We start from the raw sequence: 20,275 nt of genomic DNA, 5'->3' as shown, positions 1-20,275 counted from the left end.
GGCCGTCATTTCGCCCCGCCGCTTGCACCTTGAGGCCACTCGGTCGACCTTCCAGAGAGCCTCGGCCACTGCCGGTGTCTCTCCACCCCGCCCGGCCCCGCGGTCGCGTCAGGTTCAACCGGTCGCTCCTCTTGGTTTTTGAGAAGCTGCGAAAGTGGGCGCGCTCCGAAGTCCAAAGGCGTCCTTCCTGCCGAGCCGGGCTGGCCGGCCAGCCGGAGGAGGGGCGCCACCACCGTAGCCAAGCCGCTACCTGGGAGAGAGAGGCTGCCCGCCCACCCACCTACCCACCGCCCCGCCTGCCTTCCAGCCGCGCCCTGCCTCAGCACTCGCCCCCCCCCCGGCCGAGGAGGAGGAGGAAAGGCCTCGCGCGTTGGCCTCGAAGAAGGAAGCCGCGCTGGTGTTTGTCCTTGTGGGAGCGACGGAGCGAAACCCGTCGGGTGGGAATAAAGAAGCAATGAAGGGTTTCGGCTGGAGTTCCCCTCCTTGCTTCCTTTAGCGGCCACGGAATGCCCCTCGCGAAGCCTTCGGCCCCTTGATGATCCAGGGGAGACCTTCGCCTCGGCTCTTGTCCATTCCCCACGTGAGTGAGTGGCCGGAGAAGCGACACGGGTTGGAAATCGGCCACACAGAGAAAGAGGCAGCTTTGCTCCCCCCCCCGCGCTCTCTCTAATAATGCAGGCGAGGATTCAAGGGGGGGGGGGGGTCTTCATGCCTTATGCCAGGTCCTCCCCTCCTCCATTCTGTTAGCGTCCTCCCCCCCCCCCCCGGCAACCTGTTGTAAGTTCAAGTGGCCGTTTCGAGGTAGGGCGGCCACCTTCCTGGGGCTAGTCCGTCTCCTCAACTCTTGCTCTGGATCCATGTGTGTGAGAGATTTATTATCTCTGCATTTATGCACGCCAGCACACTCCAAAGAGCAGCAGTACATGGCATTATAATCAATTTATTAGGATCCTCTGGCAGTTATAGAGTGCTAAACTAAGACAAGGCAGCTCAATGGTGGCTGATCATGTTGGGATTCGTGACTGCAGAGACCCGGGATTCCGTGTGAGGAGGGGGAGGGGAGAGGAGGGGAGGGGGAGGGGAAGACCAGCAGCTCCAAAATCTGTGGACCTGGTCAAGGATTCCCAAGTCCTACTTACAGAGGGTTGAAGCTGCAAATTTTATACATACAGTGAACCCTCCTACTAATGTAGTTCCCTTTTTGTTTTTCTTGCTGAGGAGAACGTTTTGCAAATGCTGGTCATTCAGCCTATTGAATTAGAAGATCTATAAATCAGTCTGTGTTTTCTTGCGCGGGCAGGTAACTTCAGCAAGACAAAAGATGTCTCACTTCGAGAGGCCCCATCGAGATAAAAATTACATGTACAAAGAGAACTCTGGGTCCCACAGATATGTTGATGAAAGAAGTATGAAACCTTACCCAGCAAGTGGAAGGTAAGTTTAAAAGGGGGGATAGAAGTGAAATAATCCACAGTGAAACTTATTCTTTGCTATGTTTCTTCACACTTTTCATCATGGTGATCTCTAGGGTAAAAGGAAGTTATTCACTGTCACTCTGGTTGCAAGTCTTTCCTCTGTCTTTTCATTATTTGTCATCAATATAATTCTGTTTATTAGAAAGTATTACATTGTTAATGCTCAAGGTGCTATAGTTTCCCATCTTAAACAGTTATATACTGTAGGATGATATAAATTTGAACTCACATTCTGCCTTCTTTTATAAGGAAAAAAAATCCCCAAATCTACCATCAGGCAGGACCTTTACTTAGATGAAATGTGCAAAAATGCACAAAATGGTGAATAGTGAGAATGACAAAACCTGGCTTTCCCAAGGAGGTTGCAAAGTGGTTTCTGGGGTGGGGTTATTGTATGTATGTTGTAGCCTTTGCTCTTCCTTCGCATTCAGAGCAAGATATTAAAGTTAGCATGTATGTATGTATATGTATGAGAAACAGACCCTTTGGGGGTGGAAAAAGAAGCCTCTACTTTGCTTTGTCCCAGCTCCTCGCCAACCTAGCAGTTCGAAAGCATGAAACTGCAAGTAGATAAATAGGTACCACCTCGGTGGGAAGGTTAAACGGCGTTCCCTAGTCACGCTGGCCACGTGGGAACGGAAACTGTCTTCGGACAAGTGCTGGCTTTATGGCTTGAAAATGGGATGAGCACCGCCCCCTAGAATCAGACACGACTGGACTAAAATGTGAAGGGGAACCTTTACCTTTACCTTTACCTTACTTTCTGAGAAGGGATAGCTTTACCCCTATTTAAAATGGCCTTTTATGCTAACATGGTGTGGTGGATGGGTGGCAGGTTACCTGGCTATTTTAAAAGGAGGGGTGTCATGATTTGAAGATGTTTGAGAATTACTGCCTTAGGAGATGGTCAAGGGATTCCCCGTCTACCTGCAAAATTAATCTCCTCTTCTCTTCAGTCAGTCATCAGAGATAAGCTGCTTATAAACCAGGAAGTTTTTAGATGGAACTGCTTTGCAGTCATGGAAACTGTTGATTGTATGTGTATAAAATTGAACTGTTATTTGTGTGCTTGAAGGCTGTTGCTTTAAGCATAAGCTTGCGAGATGCATATTTGGGAAATGCTGATATTTGGTAAATAATTATATCTGGTCATGCCTGCCTTGCTTCTGCCCTGTATTCTTAGCTCTGCCCACTTCTGGATTGTGCTGTTAATCTCCCTAAATGGATATTGGGCTGCAGACTAAAAAGTGTATCCAGCTCTTAATTTTTGTTATAAGCATGGGGCAAATAGATAAAGACATTCATTTTAAAAGTTAACATCAATATTATTAAAAATGTATTTTCATAGTAGGATATTCAGCTATACAGAAGATGAGCTGCTATCAATGTTCTGTAATGGTTACTTGTCTACAGACAGGGATATATTTGTTTATTTTATTTAACACATGTTTACCTAAAAAAAAGGATACAAGGTGGCTTACATCATTAAAAACACAATATTAAAAGCTAAAAAAATAATTTATTCATATATTAGAGAAGAATTTGTAACATTATGTTAAAAAAAAGTTAGATAAAAACATTATAAAAAAAAACAGGTTTAGAAGCCAACAAAATATAAACCATCCTGTTTATTGTCTCCTAGACAGTCAGTTGCTAAGGAAAAGCCTGCCTGAAGTAAAAGGTCTGGTGGAAGGACAGCAAAGATGGGGCCAGTCTGGCCTCCTGTGGGAGGGAGTTCCAAGTCTGAGCTGCATGTGGTCCACCACAGAGATGTAAAATTTCCAGAAATTTCCATTTTTTTCTGGAAAAACACACACATGCTTAGAAGTGTTTTCATTTTATATTTTCTTATTATAAGAACTCTGGTGTTTTTTAGAGATATAAAATTTCTGAAAAATTCTATTTTTTTTTCTGAAAAAAAAAACCTCACCCTTTTTCCGGCCTGTTTTTGTTCCAGAAAAAAATTGAAAGTTTTGGAAATTCTGCCATCACTCTTTTTTTCTTTTTCTTTTTCTTTTCTTCCTTTTTTTTTTTTTTTGGAGGTTCCTGTCATCCCTTGGCCCCAATACCATCGTTTTGAATATGTTTTATTTTTTTGTCACTAGAGGGCATGAGAAGGGCTTTTAATTTAATTTTAGCAGAACAATCATTTTGGGACAATGTAGGGCAGGAACAAGAGCAGATATGACTGCCTGAGATCCAAGGAGGGGCGTATGTAGCCCTTTGGCCGCTGAAGGTTGCCCATCCCTGTCTTGTTAAGTATGATGTTTTTTAAAAGGGAGGTAGCCACTTCCTTATTTGTAATACATTTTGCTGTTTCAGACAAGTTTGCCTTTGCCTTTACAGAATGCCCTGCATCTTCATTAGCTGACCTAGAATCACTTGGAGGTTTGGACTAGAAGTTCCTCAGATGGGATGCTCAGTTGAACAATACCATTTTATTTGTTTTTATTTATTTAAAATATTTTTATCGCACCTTTCTCCTTAAAAAGAACCCAAGGTGGCAAAGGGTTTCCCCAGCTGCCTCTTCCTTTAGACTCACAGCTCCCTGAGATGAATTATCTTTAAGTCGGAAGCCTGATTCAGCTTTTCCTGCAGATCTACCTTTTGGTGAAGGACTTGATGGTACGAGGATAGGGTGAAGAAGGGATGTCGCCCAGTAACTCCTTCCTGCAGTCTGGCTGCATCTTGAACCCAAGCACCTTCTGCTGATGATCTGATCAGCAGTTATGCTGGTTGAGGGATCATGGGAATTATAGTTCAAAAAAAGTAACATTTTCTAGCTCTTGGAAAGGGTATCTGTTTGCTGTAAATGCTCATACATTTTTCGGGTTGGTAGCTTATTAAAGAGGATGGCAGGATTGTGTCTGTGCAGAGGGGAGACTTAAGGGATCACAAAGTTTATGTTTACACCTGCTTTTCATGCATATGTATAAGCACAGAAACTAGTTAAGGTCAAGGAAGTTACTGTCCAGCTAGACCAGTGCTAACAGTCAGTTATTTTATGTTTATTCCTTTTTAAATATCTTTGTCAGGAGAGAGAAGAATCAGGGTCTCTCTTTTGGGAAGAAGGGAGAGTGTGAATAAAATAAAATAAATGAAATAAAATAAAATAGGAGATAGAGTGGACGAAGTTGTAATTAGCAACAGCCTGGCTCCTATGCAATGCTGCAGTAATGAACACTTATATAGACTGAGGTGAATTGTTATATTTTTGTTTGTGTCTGTGAGATCTGAGGAAAGGACAATTGGTTAGAACAGGAAAAGTTGTAGAAATAAATGCTGGCTGAAAGACAGAAGCACAGTCAAACAAAATCACCAGAGTGTTGAATAAAAAGCAGTCACAATCTGGCAGTTTGAGGTAGCAACACCCCAGACTTCAAAAACAGAGCAGCGGGGGAGTTATAACTCTGATAATAACAACTGTATGCTGTCAAACTAATTGTGACTTATAGGAAGCCTTCCCGGGCTTTGAGATATAAAGTACTCAGAAGTGGTTTACCAGTCTGATACTTTTGATAGCCTTTGGGACTGAGCAGATAGCCCCATCAACTATACATGTTCTACATGATCTCAGCTGGATCCTTTCTTAAGAGGCTCATTGGAGATTTGAACTTCTGACCTTTGGATCTATAACCAAGTGCTCCAACACACTGAACTATACCAGCTCTTCTTATAATCAAATTCATCTTTGAACTGCAAAGGGCCCTATGGATCGTCAAGCCCAGCTTCTGTTAAGGAGGTACAGTGGGGAACTGAAGCCTTAATAAAAGTTGTATATATTGGAAGATTCTTCCTCCTTTTCCCCGAAGTATGGAGCTCTGCTTATGCAGATCTGTATTATTCTGAGTTATCATATGCCTTGGGGGGAGGGTGGGCAACCACACTCCTCTGTCCTGACAAAGATCCTCGTGTCACCTCCAAGACTGAACAAGTTAAGCTTGTTGTCGTACTGAGCTACAGTTCATGAAAGTTTAGGCCAAATAAAACGTTTTAGTCTCTAAGGTACCAGAAAACTGTTAGTCACAACAACCCTTTCATAATTAATAGCATTGGAAATACTATAAACCACAATTTTTCTCCTCCTGTAGGTTACCACCAGGTACATTTGATCATTCAAAGCCTTCCATGGCTGTTGCAGAGCCGTATCTGAACCAGCCAGTAACAACTGATGGAGGCGCTGAATCCCTGCCCGAGTCTTATCCACCCAAAGAGACCTTTTCTGAGAAATGCTCAAACCTGTGCTCAAGACGAGGTATGCAAAGTTCTTCTTTTCTTCTTCTTTTGATCAGTTGTATCCTTTATCTAACTTGGCTGCGAGAATAGTGTTCTCTTTTGAGATCTGTCTTGCTTGTAGGGGTATATGTGTGCAAAATAAAAAGTTTCAGCTTTCCCTGAATTCCTTTTCAGGAAAAATAAAGAGCAGAAGTAGGTGAAGTACTTTAAATTCACAGCTTGCAGTTAAATTCCATTTATAAGCAAATTCCTGTAGATAACAACACTTGTGTAACAAGTCCTCAGCATAACAAATAATCATTGATAATGGTCTAAATAGCAGTGGGATTTCATGACCCTGGGATCAAAAATTTCCACTGAATCTATTATTCCTAGAATTCAGAATGGCTAAATATTTCAGTGTGTTTCATGAAAGGATGGTAATCATGATACTAGGCCTCTTTCATTCTCTGAAACTAACACAGCACACACATGTACCCTTTTCTTCCTATTACCTAACAGTGGTGATTCAGTTGTTAACAATGGGGAATTCTATCTTGGAAAGGATAGCGAGGCTTTAGCATGTTTTAAGGTCAGTTTCACAGCTAGCAAATAGTGGTTCAGGATGAAGCTGTGCCACCCAACACACCTCATTAAGGCTGCAGTTCTGCAGGGGAATAATCCCTGTCAGCCTTCGTTTTCAGCTTCCAGAACAACAACTGAAATTAGGGACTAGCCCTAAAGATAAAAAGAGAGCATCCCACAATTTGGGAGTGAGACAAAGGAAGGATTGTTATAGCAGCATTGCAAGCTTGGGAGAGGTGTGTTGTTAAAGGTGCAATACTACATTCCCCAAAACATGAGGGTTTGTGTGTGTGTGTGTGTGTGTGTGTGAGAGAGAGAGAGAGAGAGAGAGAGAGAAATTGAGCTTGTGGGGTTATTTTAAATAATATGTAATTAGAATTTGGCAGTGAGGGCTTTGGCAATTGATTTTAATTAAGAGGGCCTGGCTTACTGTTAGGCCAGACCTGGGCAAAGTGCGGCCCAAGGGCCACATACGGCCTGCAAGCCACTCCCATCCGGCCTGCAGACAGTTTTGAACATCAAAACCATTTATAGCTTTTTGTCTAAAGTTGATCAGTTGCTTATCTTTAACATACCGCAAAAAAAAACTTAGTATTTGTGAAGATTAACAAGTTTAAAATAAAAACATTCATAACATCACTGTTTCCTTTTTTATTTTTAAGTAAAGTTGGTTTGGCTCCCCGAACACAGTTCAGATTTTTCATGTGGCCCCCCCTATAGAAATTAATTGCCCACACCTGTGTTAGGCAGACCAAGGCTGTAGTCTCAGGTGGTTGGCTCTGGGAGGCAGGAGCAAGGAATGCCTGTACCTACAAATTAAGATATACAAATTTTATACCAATGTGCGCCTTCTTTTGTTTTCTGTTTTTGGCAATGCTTCTCTCTCTTTCTCTCTGGATGGTGCACGAGTGACTACTGTAGCCACAAAGGATTATGGGAAACCCTCTGAAGAGAGATGCCATCTCCCAAATCCATTTCCCAATAAATTCCTCCCTCTGTGGTATGCCTGGGAGCAATTAAAAGTGGATCTGTGGACTAGATAGAGTAGTTATTGTACTTCACAAGCTTTCTCACTACCAGCTCTAGCTACCTCAGTCTATACTTTGTTTTTAAACTGGTGTATTGTTTTCTGTGCTTGACAAATCAGGTCTATAAACGAGACTGAAGGATGCCTATGAGTATGAGAGTTTTTGAAAGCCAGGCACTTGTCTAAACATAGTTTGTTTGGATAAATTCTTATTGATAGAATGAGCACAACTTGAAAATGCATTATTAAAGAAAAAACAGAGCAAATGTGTTTCTTCCAGTAGTTTGATAGAAGACTGAAAATAGCCTTTCAAGACATCTTCTCAGCTTAGGGGAGATTTCACTATAATAATGTGTCTAGAAAAGTGATGCAGAGATTTAAATTCTCCATTGTGCTGAGACGTTATAAAGACAGACAAACCCAAACAACAGAATTATTCCCCTGTTAACCATCTATCAAGTATGCAATCTGTTCTGAAGGCAAATTCAGAGGCGGCAGTGCTATACCAACTCACCTGAGATTAAGCTCCATTGAGCTCTGTGAGACTTAATTCTGAACAGACATGGATCAGATTGCACTGTTAGTATTTTGCTTTCTGGCATCTATAACACATCCTATGCTGTCTGGCCTGGTAAGTCGTCTACAACACATTTTTTGCAGTTCTCCTATAATGCTGAGGGTAGGACTGGGCAGGAAGATATTGATCAGAGTGTGCCTCCCCACCCCACACCGCTTTGGAGGAAAGCAGTTGTAGGCGGAAGGATAAATTGGATTGGTTTACAACAGGGAGACTTAATCCTCCCTCACAGGACTTCCCTAACTAAAAAGTGCCTTCTTACTTTAAGTACAATGTGGGCCCTCCTTTCCCTCCTCAGCTATCCAGTATCTGTTGCTTCCGGAAGGTGCCAAACTCTGTCAAATGTTCGGGCCAGCCCTGGATCTCTGGTAGAGGTGATGAGAAAGAGACCCGGGAGTAGTGCTGCCAAACTGGATGAGATGGTAATCAGCTGGATGGTCAAATCATTTGGCCTATTTTAAGGCAGGCTCCCTCACCACCATCCAGGCACTTATCCACAGATGTCTCCCCCTACCCCATATTACAGCATCAAAAAGTGGGAGAGCCACAGTGATTAACATTGTTCATTCTTAGTTCTGGTTCAAACCACTTTCGACTCTAGTTATAGCCACTGTTCTAACCGCACTAATGTCTCACATCATTCACTCCTATCATGATTGAAAAGTTACATTTTGGACAACAGATCCCAGAGTCTTTAAAAAACAGGATGGCCACTGGAAATTGAATCCAAACAAGTAACTCTCCTAGGCTTTCTGTGTCTCTCCCAGTTTTCGCTAGTATTTCTTTACCAAGCAAGTTAAACACACTTCTAAGGTCTTCCACCTCACCATGACTGGGCTCTGACCCTGTACATTTTCCTGGAGGTACGTCTCCCACCCCACCCTTTTTTTGGCGATGCATGGAGTGGCTACTGTATCCACAAAGTAACTGTGGAAACCCCCCTGAAGAGAATTCCCCATCTTTGGGGCTTATGTTTGTTTAGACCACAGGTACCCCGAGTGTTTTTGGGCTTGAACGCCCAGAAAGCCCAGCCAGCACAGCTTCTGGGAATTGCAGGTCTGGGTTGCTCAAGGTTGGGTACCACTGATGTAGACAGAAGCAGGCTTGCTTTTTTTAATGCTGAATCTGAGCAGATATTGTGAACAACCGTGTTCTAGTCTAGCATCAGCTCTCACACAGTGTATGCTCTCCATCCCAGATTGTCGTCTATTTGCCTCCACAAGGACACTTGCCATTTGCAAATTAGCAAAGAGCTAAATCAAATTTCACCAGCAAATAAAATTAGGAAATAGCTGTAAAGTGATTTCTTTTTCTCCCTTAGGACATGTTCATGCATTAATAAACCAGTCGCAAAGCCATGTGTGCCTGAAATACTTTACCCCTGACCATCCTTCCTTTCTCAGATATCAAATCAAAATCTTTTCACCAAAACAGAGGGCATACTGTCCTTAAAAATGACTCTGCTTCTCTTTAGGATCAGAGTCATTGTTAACAACACTCAGATGCATCAGGATATCAAGATCTCAGGCTTTAGTAAAGGAGCTGATATTGTGGTCCTCCAGATATGCTTGGACTGTGATCATACACCACCAGTGGTTTTGCTGCCTAGGGCTATAATCCAACAACATGAGGAAGGTGGAAGACCATAGGTTGCCCACCCTCCTTTATGGGAAAATAACAGTTCTGTGGTAATACAAATCTGAGAATGAATGACACAGTTAAATGCTATGTGCTTACATCCGTGGGTGACATCATGGTTTCATAGCTTAACCCAGGAATAGGTTTTAGAAACAAGGGAATCAGAAATTCATGCTTTCTCTCTGTAGAAGCAACATAGAAGGTACTTCCCAGCTAAAATGAAGGTGGACCTTGTTTTTGTTACTCTTTCCCATATTTTGTTGGCCACCTCATGATGTACTACTGTGGGGTTCCATTAGAATAAGCAGTTAGTTCTATTCTTCTAATTCTCTAATTAATGGTCCACTCTCTAAGAAGCTAGTATTGGCATACAGAATTCTACACACACATAGACCTTGACAACAAGATTATGAGGTGGTTCAGGCTGAGAATGGTTCAATGTCACTCCATGAGTTCATGACTGAGTGGGAAGCTATATGTCTGTTTCCCAAACCTAATCAGTGTGGGACCTGTAGCCCTTCAACTGCTGTTGGATTCTAGCCCCCTTCAGTCTCAGATAGCAGTGCTACAGGTCAATGTTGCCAAGAGTTCTAGTCCAACCAGCATCTGTCCCCTTCCTTGGCTCTATCCTCCACATTGGACTGGTGTTTGATTATCCTTAGTGGTGTACTATGGATTCTCAATGTGGTGTAGTGGATAGAGTGATGAACTAGGATTCTAGAGAAGAGGGGATTCAAATCCCCAGCTGGCCATGGAATCTCACTGAGGGGATGGAACTGGTAAAACCACACCCTTAAATATCTCACTTACCTTTAAAGCCTTATTTAGGGTTGCTATAAATTGGTTCCAGTTTGACAGCACAGAAGACACATGCACACAATGATGCATTATAATATATGTCAATGGTTTAGGTATCTGGCTGCAAAGCCAGAGGTTGGGAGTTCGGTTCCCCCACTGTGTTTCCTGTCAGAAGAACCAGCCTGTGTGGCCTTGGGCAAGCTGCAAGCTAGAAAACCCTGAAAAGGGATGCCATAAGCCAGAATTGACTTAATAGCATATGATGATTAAATGTAATGAATAGCTTTAGCTATTCTTCAATATCTTCAATATGTTCCTTGGAAACCGGGGGAGGGGCGGGGGTGAAATTAATTCTCTTGGTTTCAACTGATGCAAAGACCTGTTTGTTTCAGTTGTGATCAAAGATGATTCCAGAGGGAGGGCTCCTAGCATTGCCAGTTTTATACCTCATGTCACTATTTTATCAGTATTGTATATTCTTCTTAAGAAGCAGCAGTAGAAAAGGACTATGAGATGGTTGAGGGTGGCATGGTTTGGGATGCGCCATTCCACTCCATGAATGAGACTGTATGACAGCAGGCCATAGGACTCATCTGGAAATAGGCTAACTTGCTGGGCATGCCAAGGGAGCCTCCTGAGGCTGGGGGAACACTTGTGTGGTCACCCTTGTGAAATTGTGTAATTCAACAGAATAGTAGCCAGACAGTCTTAAACAACTTGGCTTTATTCCCCCTCCCTGCAAACAGATTTGCAAAATCATTTAAGTCATCTCCTGTTCTCCTCAGCATTCACCAGTGTGGTCCAAGAGACCCAGACACATTAATGAACATGTAAAGTCAACTCTTCCCAGTTCAGAACACAAATGCAGGCCTATTGAGTCCCTGCTTTTGGCCTCCAAATTGCCTCACACCTGCAAATCAAAGGACCCAATGAGAAGGGCTGACAAGCCCCAGTTGTCAAAATAATGATTTTCTCTAAAGGGCCAGGAAAATATGCCCTTCCATGAACATGCTGCCTTCTAACCAGAAGTTGGATAGTTACTTTTAAAAATTATATCACGCAAAATGCCCTCCCTGGCTATGCTGCGTTGGCTCCTTCCCTCAATGTTCCCTTTAATAGACAGGCAGCAACTCTCTGGAATTTAAGGCATATTATGGATGTAGCAGCCACTGTGTTCCGGAGGTGAGGGCAGAGCCTGGAAAAAAACTACTATACAGTACTCTTGAGATTTACTGACTTTCAGACTGCGGTAATGATTTCGTAGTTAGACAGGGATGAGCCAAGCTCTCGGGTACAGGACCTTTTCAGGTCACAGTATTAAAGATTTTATTTTCTTTTATCTTGGTAAAGCGTGGTGCGGAGGGACCCTGCTTTGTTTTAGAGGAAATTGAATTGTGGCCAGTTATGAAATATTATTCCCTAATCAGAAAGAAAAGAAACTGGAGTGTAACTCTGGAGGTTGCAAAAATGCCCTTCATCTGACAAGTGGTCTGTGGGTGGCATGATTCCCACCCCTTGACTAGGACATAGTTTAATATCTCGTGATGAGTGAACTGTTGCTTTGTGGACTTCCCTGCTCTCCTTGAGCAACACAGCATCGTCTTTGGGGCTAGGAAACCATTATAAGCCCTTAAGAAGGTGACAGCCTTCTTAAGCCTTGTGGCGCAGTGGTTAAACCACTGTACTGCAGCCAAAACTGTGCTCACGACCTGGGGTCCAATCCCAGGTAGCCGGCTCAAGGTTGACTCAGCCTTCTATCCTTCCGAGGTGGGTAAAATGAGTACCCAGCTTGCAGTGTGGGGGGGGGGGCAATGTGTAGCCTGCAGAATTAACTTGTAAACAGCCCAGAAAGTGCTTGAAGTGCTATGGGGCTGTATATAAGCAGCACACTTTTTGCTTTTTTGCTTCTGGATCAGGACAAAGCTCAGTCTGCTTCAGGGATGAGGGGGAACATCTGCAGGGTTCTACATTCCCCACCATTGGTAAGAGAGAGAAAAAGTGGCCAAAACTTGCTCCTCAAAGAAGTATGGCGTGCCCTATATTATAGGGTAATTGTGAGATAAAAGATTTATTGGGCTACCATCAATATCATCCCTAACTCCCATGGCTGCTCTGGCTGGGGATGGTGGGACTTGAAGACCAACACATCTGTAAGGCACCTCGGGGGGGAGTGTGATGGGCAAACAGTTGTGTGCCAATATTTCTGTAGTTTACAGTGCGTTTCTGTGTTGGCTGCTGCCTCCACTTCTCTGTTGTTTCACTTGTACCAGAGTTGGCTTTGCAAGCTCTTTTTGGGCCTTTGGGCAGCTTCAATGCAGGCTGACAGCTAACTAAGTGAGCAAGATAAATTATGCCCTACCTTTCCTCCAAAAAGTCTTGGAAGGCACAAGGTCTGGTGCTCCCTTGCAATAATCCTGGGAAGGGAGGCTGGGGTGAGACAGACAGACTGCCAAAGATTGCCTAATAAACCTTTAGCTTCAACAGAGATGTCAGTCTTTCAGTTAGAAAGTTGGAACAGGACTGGGGAGATGCAAGTTCAAATCCCCAGGCATGACCATTCACACAGCGATCTTGGGTCGATGGCTACTTCTCATCATTGTAATCTACTTTGCAAGTTCATTGTGAGGATTAAAATGTGAGGTCGCCCTGAAGTCTTTTGGGAACTGCTCCTCAAGGATCCTCATGCAAACCCACAACTTTGCACAAAGATGCTCTGGAGTCTTCCTGTAAAATTCTCCAGATTCTTTTTCTAGTCACGCACTGCCTCACACAGCTTCATTGTTGACCCTCTCTGAATCAGGGAAGTGTTTCATTACTGATAGAAATCACAGCGGGACTGAAGATTGTGACTATTGTTATGACATGTCTAGTCCTTAGCTGAACTTTCTTAGCGCTAGAACAGTTTAAAGCATAAATGAGGTCTTCTGTTGCCATCAGGAATCTTCTGAGAGCACAGTATTTTTCCTTTCTTTCTGTTAATCTCCAATTGCTTGGGGTCAGCTGGTGCCTCCTGAGCTGGACGAGTAAAGCGGACCTGGGACTGGATACAATTTAAGTTAACCGCACTGAAGTCCTCATTTTATTCAATCGTAAAAAGTTACTCATGAATTTTCACATTGATTGCAGTTAGAAACAAGTGCAGGTAAATGTAACCTGGATCCCACCCATCATGCTGGGATCATCACTGGCCCAAGATCATTTCCTCACTCCTTCTATTTCCAGTGTTCAGAGGCAAGTGTTGTTCTCCCTGCAGTCATAAGGACACCATCGGCATACAGGGGAATTGTTGCAGGCTCAGGGAAACCACAAGGTTTGCAAAGTTAGCTATGATTTTCCATATCCACAAGATCTCGTCCTATGCAACAGGCTAACATTAGTATGCATTTGGAACTTGTCACAAGGTTTGGGGAGACATGAAAAATCTAGGGGAAGGGACCCCAAGGGGAAGGGGGAGTCTTAAGGACAACCCAATGAGAACTGAACATATGGGGGGGAGAGAGACAAGGTAAGTGGGGAATCAGATGCTGACTACAACTCCCAGAAGCTTTCACCATCACCTCTGCTGGCCAAGATTTCTGGGAGTTGAAGTTCAAGAACATCTGGAGGCCCAAGGTTGGGGATCACTGCTCTAATCCCCCATCAGGCTAGACCGGTAATGGCTGCCATTGCACCCCTTCACTGGACCACTGCACCAGCAGAGGAGAGTGCCAAAATCTGGGACTGGAGGGCAGCTATTTCTCGATGGCGACTTGTGGCCCACATGCCCACAGAAAGGGCTCTGGCACACGTGTCATAGGTTCGCCATCGCTGGTCTAATGGAATGTCTGGAAATAAAAGGGTAACTCTGTATCTACAGAAATTGAACCTGGATTTTTCTGAATGCAAAACAGGTGCTCTGTTACTGGCTCAAACCCTGTGGCTTATGATAGGAACAGAAGTCAAGTTCAGAGCAGTGTTGAGGACTTTGCAGCAGTATGCATATCATTGAGTAGCTCCATTGATGTAGGGAGCACTTTATTTTAAAATTTAGTGCCAATAATCCTGTTAGTGTAGTAAATTGCACTAGAGTAGACCCATTAAATCTGGGGATCTGGTGAGTCATCTCCTTCATAAGTTCCATTCATTCAAATGGGGCTATTCTAATTGCAACTTACTATGCTAAATTAAGTCACTGGGTCCATTTGAATTAATGGAGTCTACAGAGGACTTGAGTCACCAAATCGCCACTGATTCAATGGGCCTACTGTAGTGCACTTTGCTATACCAAGCAAGATAATTTTAGCCAATGACAGTTCCCCAAATCTTCTTATAAATCACTGAACCTCATACCTGGAATTCTTAGCTCTGTCACATGGCCCTGTCCGGCTTTCATGTGACTGTCTCCTCTCAATAGCTGTGTGAATCAATGTACAAAAGGATTGCAGAAGGTCTAAAAGGGCACTGCTGGGCACTGAAACCTGATCTATTTCACCAAGCTTTCCTGGCAACATTATCAGCCTGATACTGTTCCAGATCTGTATAATTAGGATATCCTCTCTTTAGATTTGAAAACATGTTGTAAAATCACAGAACAGCATCTTAATAGTCAAGCCCAGTGTTTAAATTTAGGCTTCAGTTTCATTCCGTCAATTTCTTAATTCAGTGACATGCAGCCTGCAGGGGCTTGCGGAAAAGGGAAGTAAGCTCTGGGGAGAGATAGGACTACGTAAAGATCACAAGAAAGGACAAAATTCCAGCATCTGGGAAAGAGACTGATGATGATCTTAAAAAAAAACAGCAACTTTCAAGTGGCCAAGGAAAGTTCATTAGCAGAGACTTCTTTTTATGTGCTAACAAGTTGCTTCTGATTTATGGGAAACCTTTTAATTTGTGGCCCCAAAAGGATCCAGTCATTAACAGCCAACCAAAGACCATGGCTTCTTTTGGTGATTCAATCCATTTCATAGTCAGTCTTCCTCATTTCCTGCTGCCTTTACCTTTTCCCAGGATTATTTTAGTTTCTAGTGAGTTTTGTCTTCCCATAATGTGCTCAAATGCTTCTAGAGAGATTGTGCTCAGGCTTGATTTGTTTTAGTACAGACTAATTTGTCTTTCCAGCAGTCTGTGGCATTTGTAAAGCTCGTATCAAACACTGCATTTCAAATGAAGTGAATTTCATCCTGTCATCTTTCACATCCATAAAGAATACCATTATATGGATGGTCTTGTTCTTGGTCTCCAGTGACACATCCTTATCCTTGAGAATATTTTGTGGTTCCTTCTTAGCTGCTTTTGTGAATCACAGTCCTCTTCTGATTTCTTGGCTGCAGCCTCCAACTGGACTGACGGTTGAACCAGGATGTAGAAAGTCTTGTAACAATTTCACATTTCTCATTGTCATTGTGAAAGTGTTGTAGAATTAACTGTGCTTTTGCATTTTCTTCTACCTTCATCAGGAATAATCTCAAGTAATTGCAGCTTTCTGCCGGTAATATGGTATCATCTCCATATTTTAGACTGCTAGTGTTTCTTCCACCAATTTTCTCTTGTCCTTCATCTGAATCTAATGTATCTTTTTGTATGATATGCTCTGTATATAAAGTAAACAGATTGCAGAGACTAGCAGATCTAGGTTACTCAACTAAACAAGCAGTTTATTCCTTCTTGTCTCTTAGGAACAGCTAATAAAAATACAAGACCGGTTTGACAAGCTTTGGTAGCGTCAGGTCCCTGGGTGAGGATTGTGAGACTAGGTCATTCACAGTATAGTATGGAAGTGTTAAGTACAGGTGAACTTCTACTAGTCTTAACCTGCCCCCTAGTGGCTGTTTGGTACCTGGGATTGCTTTAAGAGAGGCTTGGTCCCATTTGCTCATTTGGCCTGGGCTGAATTTTGCACCTGGCTTTTAGAGTCCAGCTTCTAAAGTCATTGCAGATTTATGCCCTTGAGAAGATAAGGAAGTTATATGTGTCTGGTTTTCTGAAGCACACTTGCTAGGATGTTTTTATCTCTGCATTTTGGACTCTCTGCTGATCTAGCTTAGTCTTCATTGTGTTTTGGAAAAGTGGAAAGAGTGAAAGCTGACCTTGTTACATTTGGATCCTTGTGAAAAAGGTTAATTGAGAATGTTGTTTAGTTTGAGGTGGATCACTCCCTCTAGAGAGAGCAGTTGAGATTTCTTATCTTTTTCTGTGCCTTTCATAATGTTTTGAGTTTTCCTCAGACTGTTTTATTTGTGAGGATTTTAAGATACCAAACTGGAGTACCTCTGCCCCACTGCAAAGCACTGTTTGCTCTTTTTTGGTGCAGAAGTGCCAATAGCAGTGGGGAAGAAAGTTCTTAAAAATCATGTAGGTCACATATGCTCAGGCCTGTTTTTAGCAATCCTTGGCCAAACAGCTTAACATTTGGGCGATGAGGTTGGGATCCCCAAGAGGTTTGATTCATCTTTCTGGCAGAGGAGACAGAACTCCACCAAACAGCTTTTGGAAGATACACTTAAATGACTTCAGAAGGTCTTCCAGAGGGCACTTTGGTTTTTGAGGCTACTTGCTTCAGTGTAGGGCACAATCATCTTTGTGAGCCCTTCCAACAGATGATGGTATCATAAACAGCATCCTCCAGTCCCTCAAATGTCAACCAACTGTAAATATTTGTTATTTATATTATTATATTTTACGTTTGTTACCTTTATTTTCTCTGTTGAAGTCAAGCTAGCATACGTGGTCCTCCTTAGACCAATTTATGGCCAAGAGAGATTTCAGTGTCAGTCTCCAGAATCCTAGTCCAGCCACTGCTCACCATTGGCTTTCCATCTGCATCTGTGTCAACAGCCCTAAAGGGACATACCCACCCACCCAAAATGCCTTCAGAGGAACAAATGAAAACAATTCTCTTTGACTTTTTTTTTTTGACCCACTCTTCTCCAAAATAGAAAAAAAAAGTCCTAAGTCTCGTATCACACAGTTATTTGTTAACTGATGTTCTCCATTCCTATCCAGTCTCTCCTCTGATAAGATCAAGGTGTTTTCCTCCCCACTTTTAATTCCCAAGAAGTCTGTGAAGTATTTTAGGCTGGGGGGGGGGAAGGGGGAGAGAAAGAGTATGCATGTGTGTGTGACTGATCCCAAAGATTTTTTTTAAAAAAAAAAAAAGCTCAGTGAGGCCCGTTCTAACCACTGACCAGATACTATTTCTGTCCTTCAGTTTTTGTAAAAATACCCAATGCACTATTTCCCACAGTAGCCAGCCAGATGCCTCTTGGGAAGGCCACAAAGACGACAAAAGGGCAGAGGTCCTCTTGGGCTGCTGTTCCCTAGCAACAGCAGTGTTCAAAGGCACTTTACCTCTGATCCTGGAGGTAACATGACTGGTACCCATTGGTGAATGCATAATTTATAAGGTGAACTGGGTGTTTGACTAATCTCTCCTAGTGACCTGTTCATATTGAAATTTTCATCCACAGAGACTGACAGGACTTGGGAGACCAATAATATGTGGACAGCAACACATTCATAATCACTGCCGGAGGGGGGAGACAAGCATGCCCATCCAATTGAGCTATCCTTATCAAAAGAGTAAAGCCAAGGAATATTTTCCCATAACTTCAGCTATTATCTAGAAAAGACTATTCAGTCTCTGACTGCTGTTACCCAGGTAGAATAGGACTACTATAGAAACAAAAACCCTCTACATGGATATATGCAGAGAAGAGATTAGGGTAAACCACAACTTCCACCTTTCTGTATGTAGCATTTTTTTCTAATGGGACAGCATTTCATTGGGAAGGCTCTTACACCTTCAGGGTCAAGTAGCTGAAGCCAAGAGCAGCCTTCCTGTGCAAAGAGGTAAGAATGAGAGTGGAAAACCAGAACTACTATGGCTGTTTTGCAGATTCCAGAAACAATGCAGAATTACTGTATACCAAACATACATCAACATGGCTTTAATTACTGAGTTTATTTGCACATTGAAAATAGTTATTTAAAAAAAATGGACCAGTGCAAACATTTATTTCTTGTGTCCTTCCTTCTGGCAGGCATCCTGCAGTTTGTTGAAATCATCGTCAACATTCTGGTGTTGGTTTGCATCGGAGCAACCCAGGCAAGCATCTCTGGCTTCACCTCTATGGGAGGGCTGGGCTCTTTCAACCTCAACTCAGCCTATAGTCCGTTTGAAGGAACTGAGCTCCAAGAGGTGAGGGAGCTAGACATGCAGTACAGCCAAATGAGAGCACCTTGTGTGTACGGAGGTGTAGCGTTCAGCCTGACCATGACTTGCCTGACACTCCTCTTCCTCGTCAGTGGAGCAAAGCCTCTTCCTCGTCTCTCAGCCCGACTACTTGCCGTAGAATTCATCTTTGACGTTGTGGCTTCCCTTGCGTACATTGTGGCCGTTGGCCTCTACCTCCACTTTGTCATGGAAGTCAATGCAACGGATGTGTGCAAAAGGAGGGAGAGACTGTATGCAAGAAGGGGCTACACATCAATGAACTGCAGCGTCCAGGGTGGAGATGCATCAGTGGCTCTCTTTGGCCTGGTGGCCGCTTGCCTCTATTTTGCAAGCACAGTGGTCTGTGCTCTCACCATTCGGAGCCTGCGGGAGTTTCAGAGGCAGGAAGCCAAGATTCATTACAACCTTGACAGACCTTTCAGAGAGAGAGAGAGAGACCCTCCCAAGACCTATCAGAGCCCGGAAGTCAACCGTGCTGCAGGCACCTTTGCCACCCTTGTGTAGTGATCAAACTAGATTTTAGTTTGCAGAGTTGGCCGGTAACAGTAGTTTACTCCTCTGTTTCAAGGAAGAAACCAGTGAAAAGAGCCACTTTGGAAATGGATGGTTTTTGTGGGCTGCAGTCTGTAGCCACGTGGTACTAAAAATCAGAAGTGTGTCTTGAAAGCAATCAGCTCCTAACAGCAGGCTGGATTAAGTTTTTTTTAAAAAAACACCGTACATTTGAGCAGGTTTCCTTGTCCTGTGCATTTTTAAAAAAACTAATTCTTATAACTGACCAACCTGTCCTTTAGCTTGTCTTCTGAGATGAGGGGAGGGGGTCATGTAGCTCACCAGATACTGTTGTACTACTTGTTGTACTACTACAGCCACCATCTGCGAGCCATGCTAACCGACGGCCATCGGGAGTCTAGGTGCACTGAAATCTCCTGGGACGTGCCATAGTGTGGGGCCCAGGAGGCTATGAGGATAAAAGGGAAACAATTAAGACCTGCTGAGGGGAGCTGTAAATTGGCACCTTAAGGTATGTTGGTAAATGATTTGGGCTTAAATAACTTGGTGGAGCAAGAGTAGACAACTCACGATTCTCCAGATTTTGCTGGGCTTCAGTTGCCACCAACATGGCCAATGGTGAGGAGTGCTAGGAACTGTAGTCCCGTATCTTTTGGAGGGCAGTACTTTATCTACCGTATTTTGCGCACCATAAGACGCACTTTCCCCCCACAAAACAGGGGGGTGGAAAGTCTGTGCATCTTATGGAGCGAAGAAAACAGATTATATTTTCCTGTTTTCTTCTCCTAAAAAATTGGTGCCTTGTATGGAAAGGTGCGTCTTATGGAGCGAAAAATACGGTACTTCTGTTATTATATCCAGATATATAATAAGGGATGGCTGGATCCAGTAAGCTTAAAGGTTAGAAGAAAAGGAAGAACCAGTGACAGATGGCTTGCTTTGAACATGCTCTGCTTTCAGGGTGATTCTCCTTTTGAAGGCCTTCTTACTTGACCAGTCCAAATCTAGAGCAAAGATTAAAAAAAAACACTGAGACAGCTGTGAACACAGGTTACTTAGTCACAATCACAGAATAAAAACTAGATTTGCATCTGTTTATATTAAGATATCAGTTACCATACAAATTTGCATGCTATCTTTTGGGAGTGTGTTAAATGACTACCATATCTGTTTTTAATCCCACTCTTCAGGAGGAGGTTGCAGAGGCTGGCTAAAGTGCATTCGGTTCAGTAATT

The 20,275-nt window shown here is 43.2% G+C and overlaps 1 protein-coding gene across 2 annotated transcripts; it reads left to right on the top strand.

Annotated features, from left to right (window-relative positions):
- The first annotated feature begins 379 nt into the window (after positions 1 to 379).
- Positions 380 to 19,229, top strand: LOC110075434 (MARVEL domain-containing protein 3). Of its 2 annotated transcripts, none has more exons than XM_020786699.3 (4): positions 380 to 580; positions 1,301 to 1,434; positions 5,567 to 5,730; positions 18,334 to 19,229. In XM_020786699.3, the coding sequence occupies exons 1-4, from the start codon at positions 536 to 538 to the stop codon at positions 19,029 to 19,031; spliced, it is 1,041 nt and encodes a 346-aa protein (XP_020642358.3). In that variant the 5' UTR covers positions 380 to 535; the 3' UTR covers positions 19,032 to 19,229. The 2 variants fall into 2 exon arrangements, with proteins under 2 accessions (XP_020642358.3, XP_020642361.3); XM_020786702.3 differs by having other exon boundaries at positions 481 to 584.
- Positions 19,230 to 20,275: the final 1,046 nt, after the last annotated feature.

The sequence above is a fragment of the Pogona vitticeps genome, chromosome 4, assembly GCF_051106095.1.
Source record: "Pogona vitticeps strain Pit_001003342236 chromosome 4, PviZW2.1, whole genome shotgun sequence".
NCBI lineage: Eukaryota > Metazoa > Chordata > Lepidosauria > Squamata > Agamidae > Pogona > Pogona vitticeps.
This window is presented reverse-complemented; position numbering and strand designations above follow the sequence as displayed.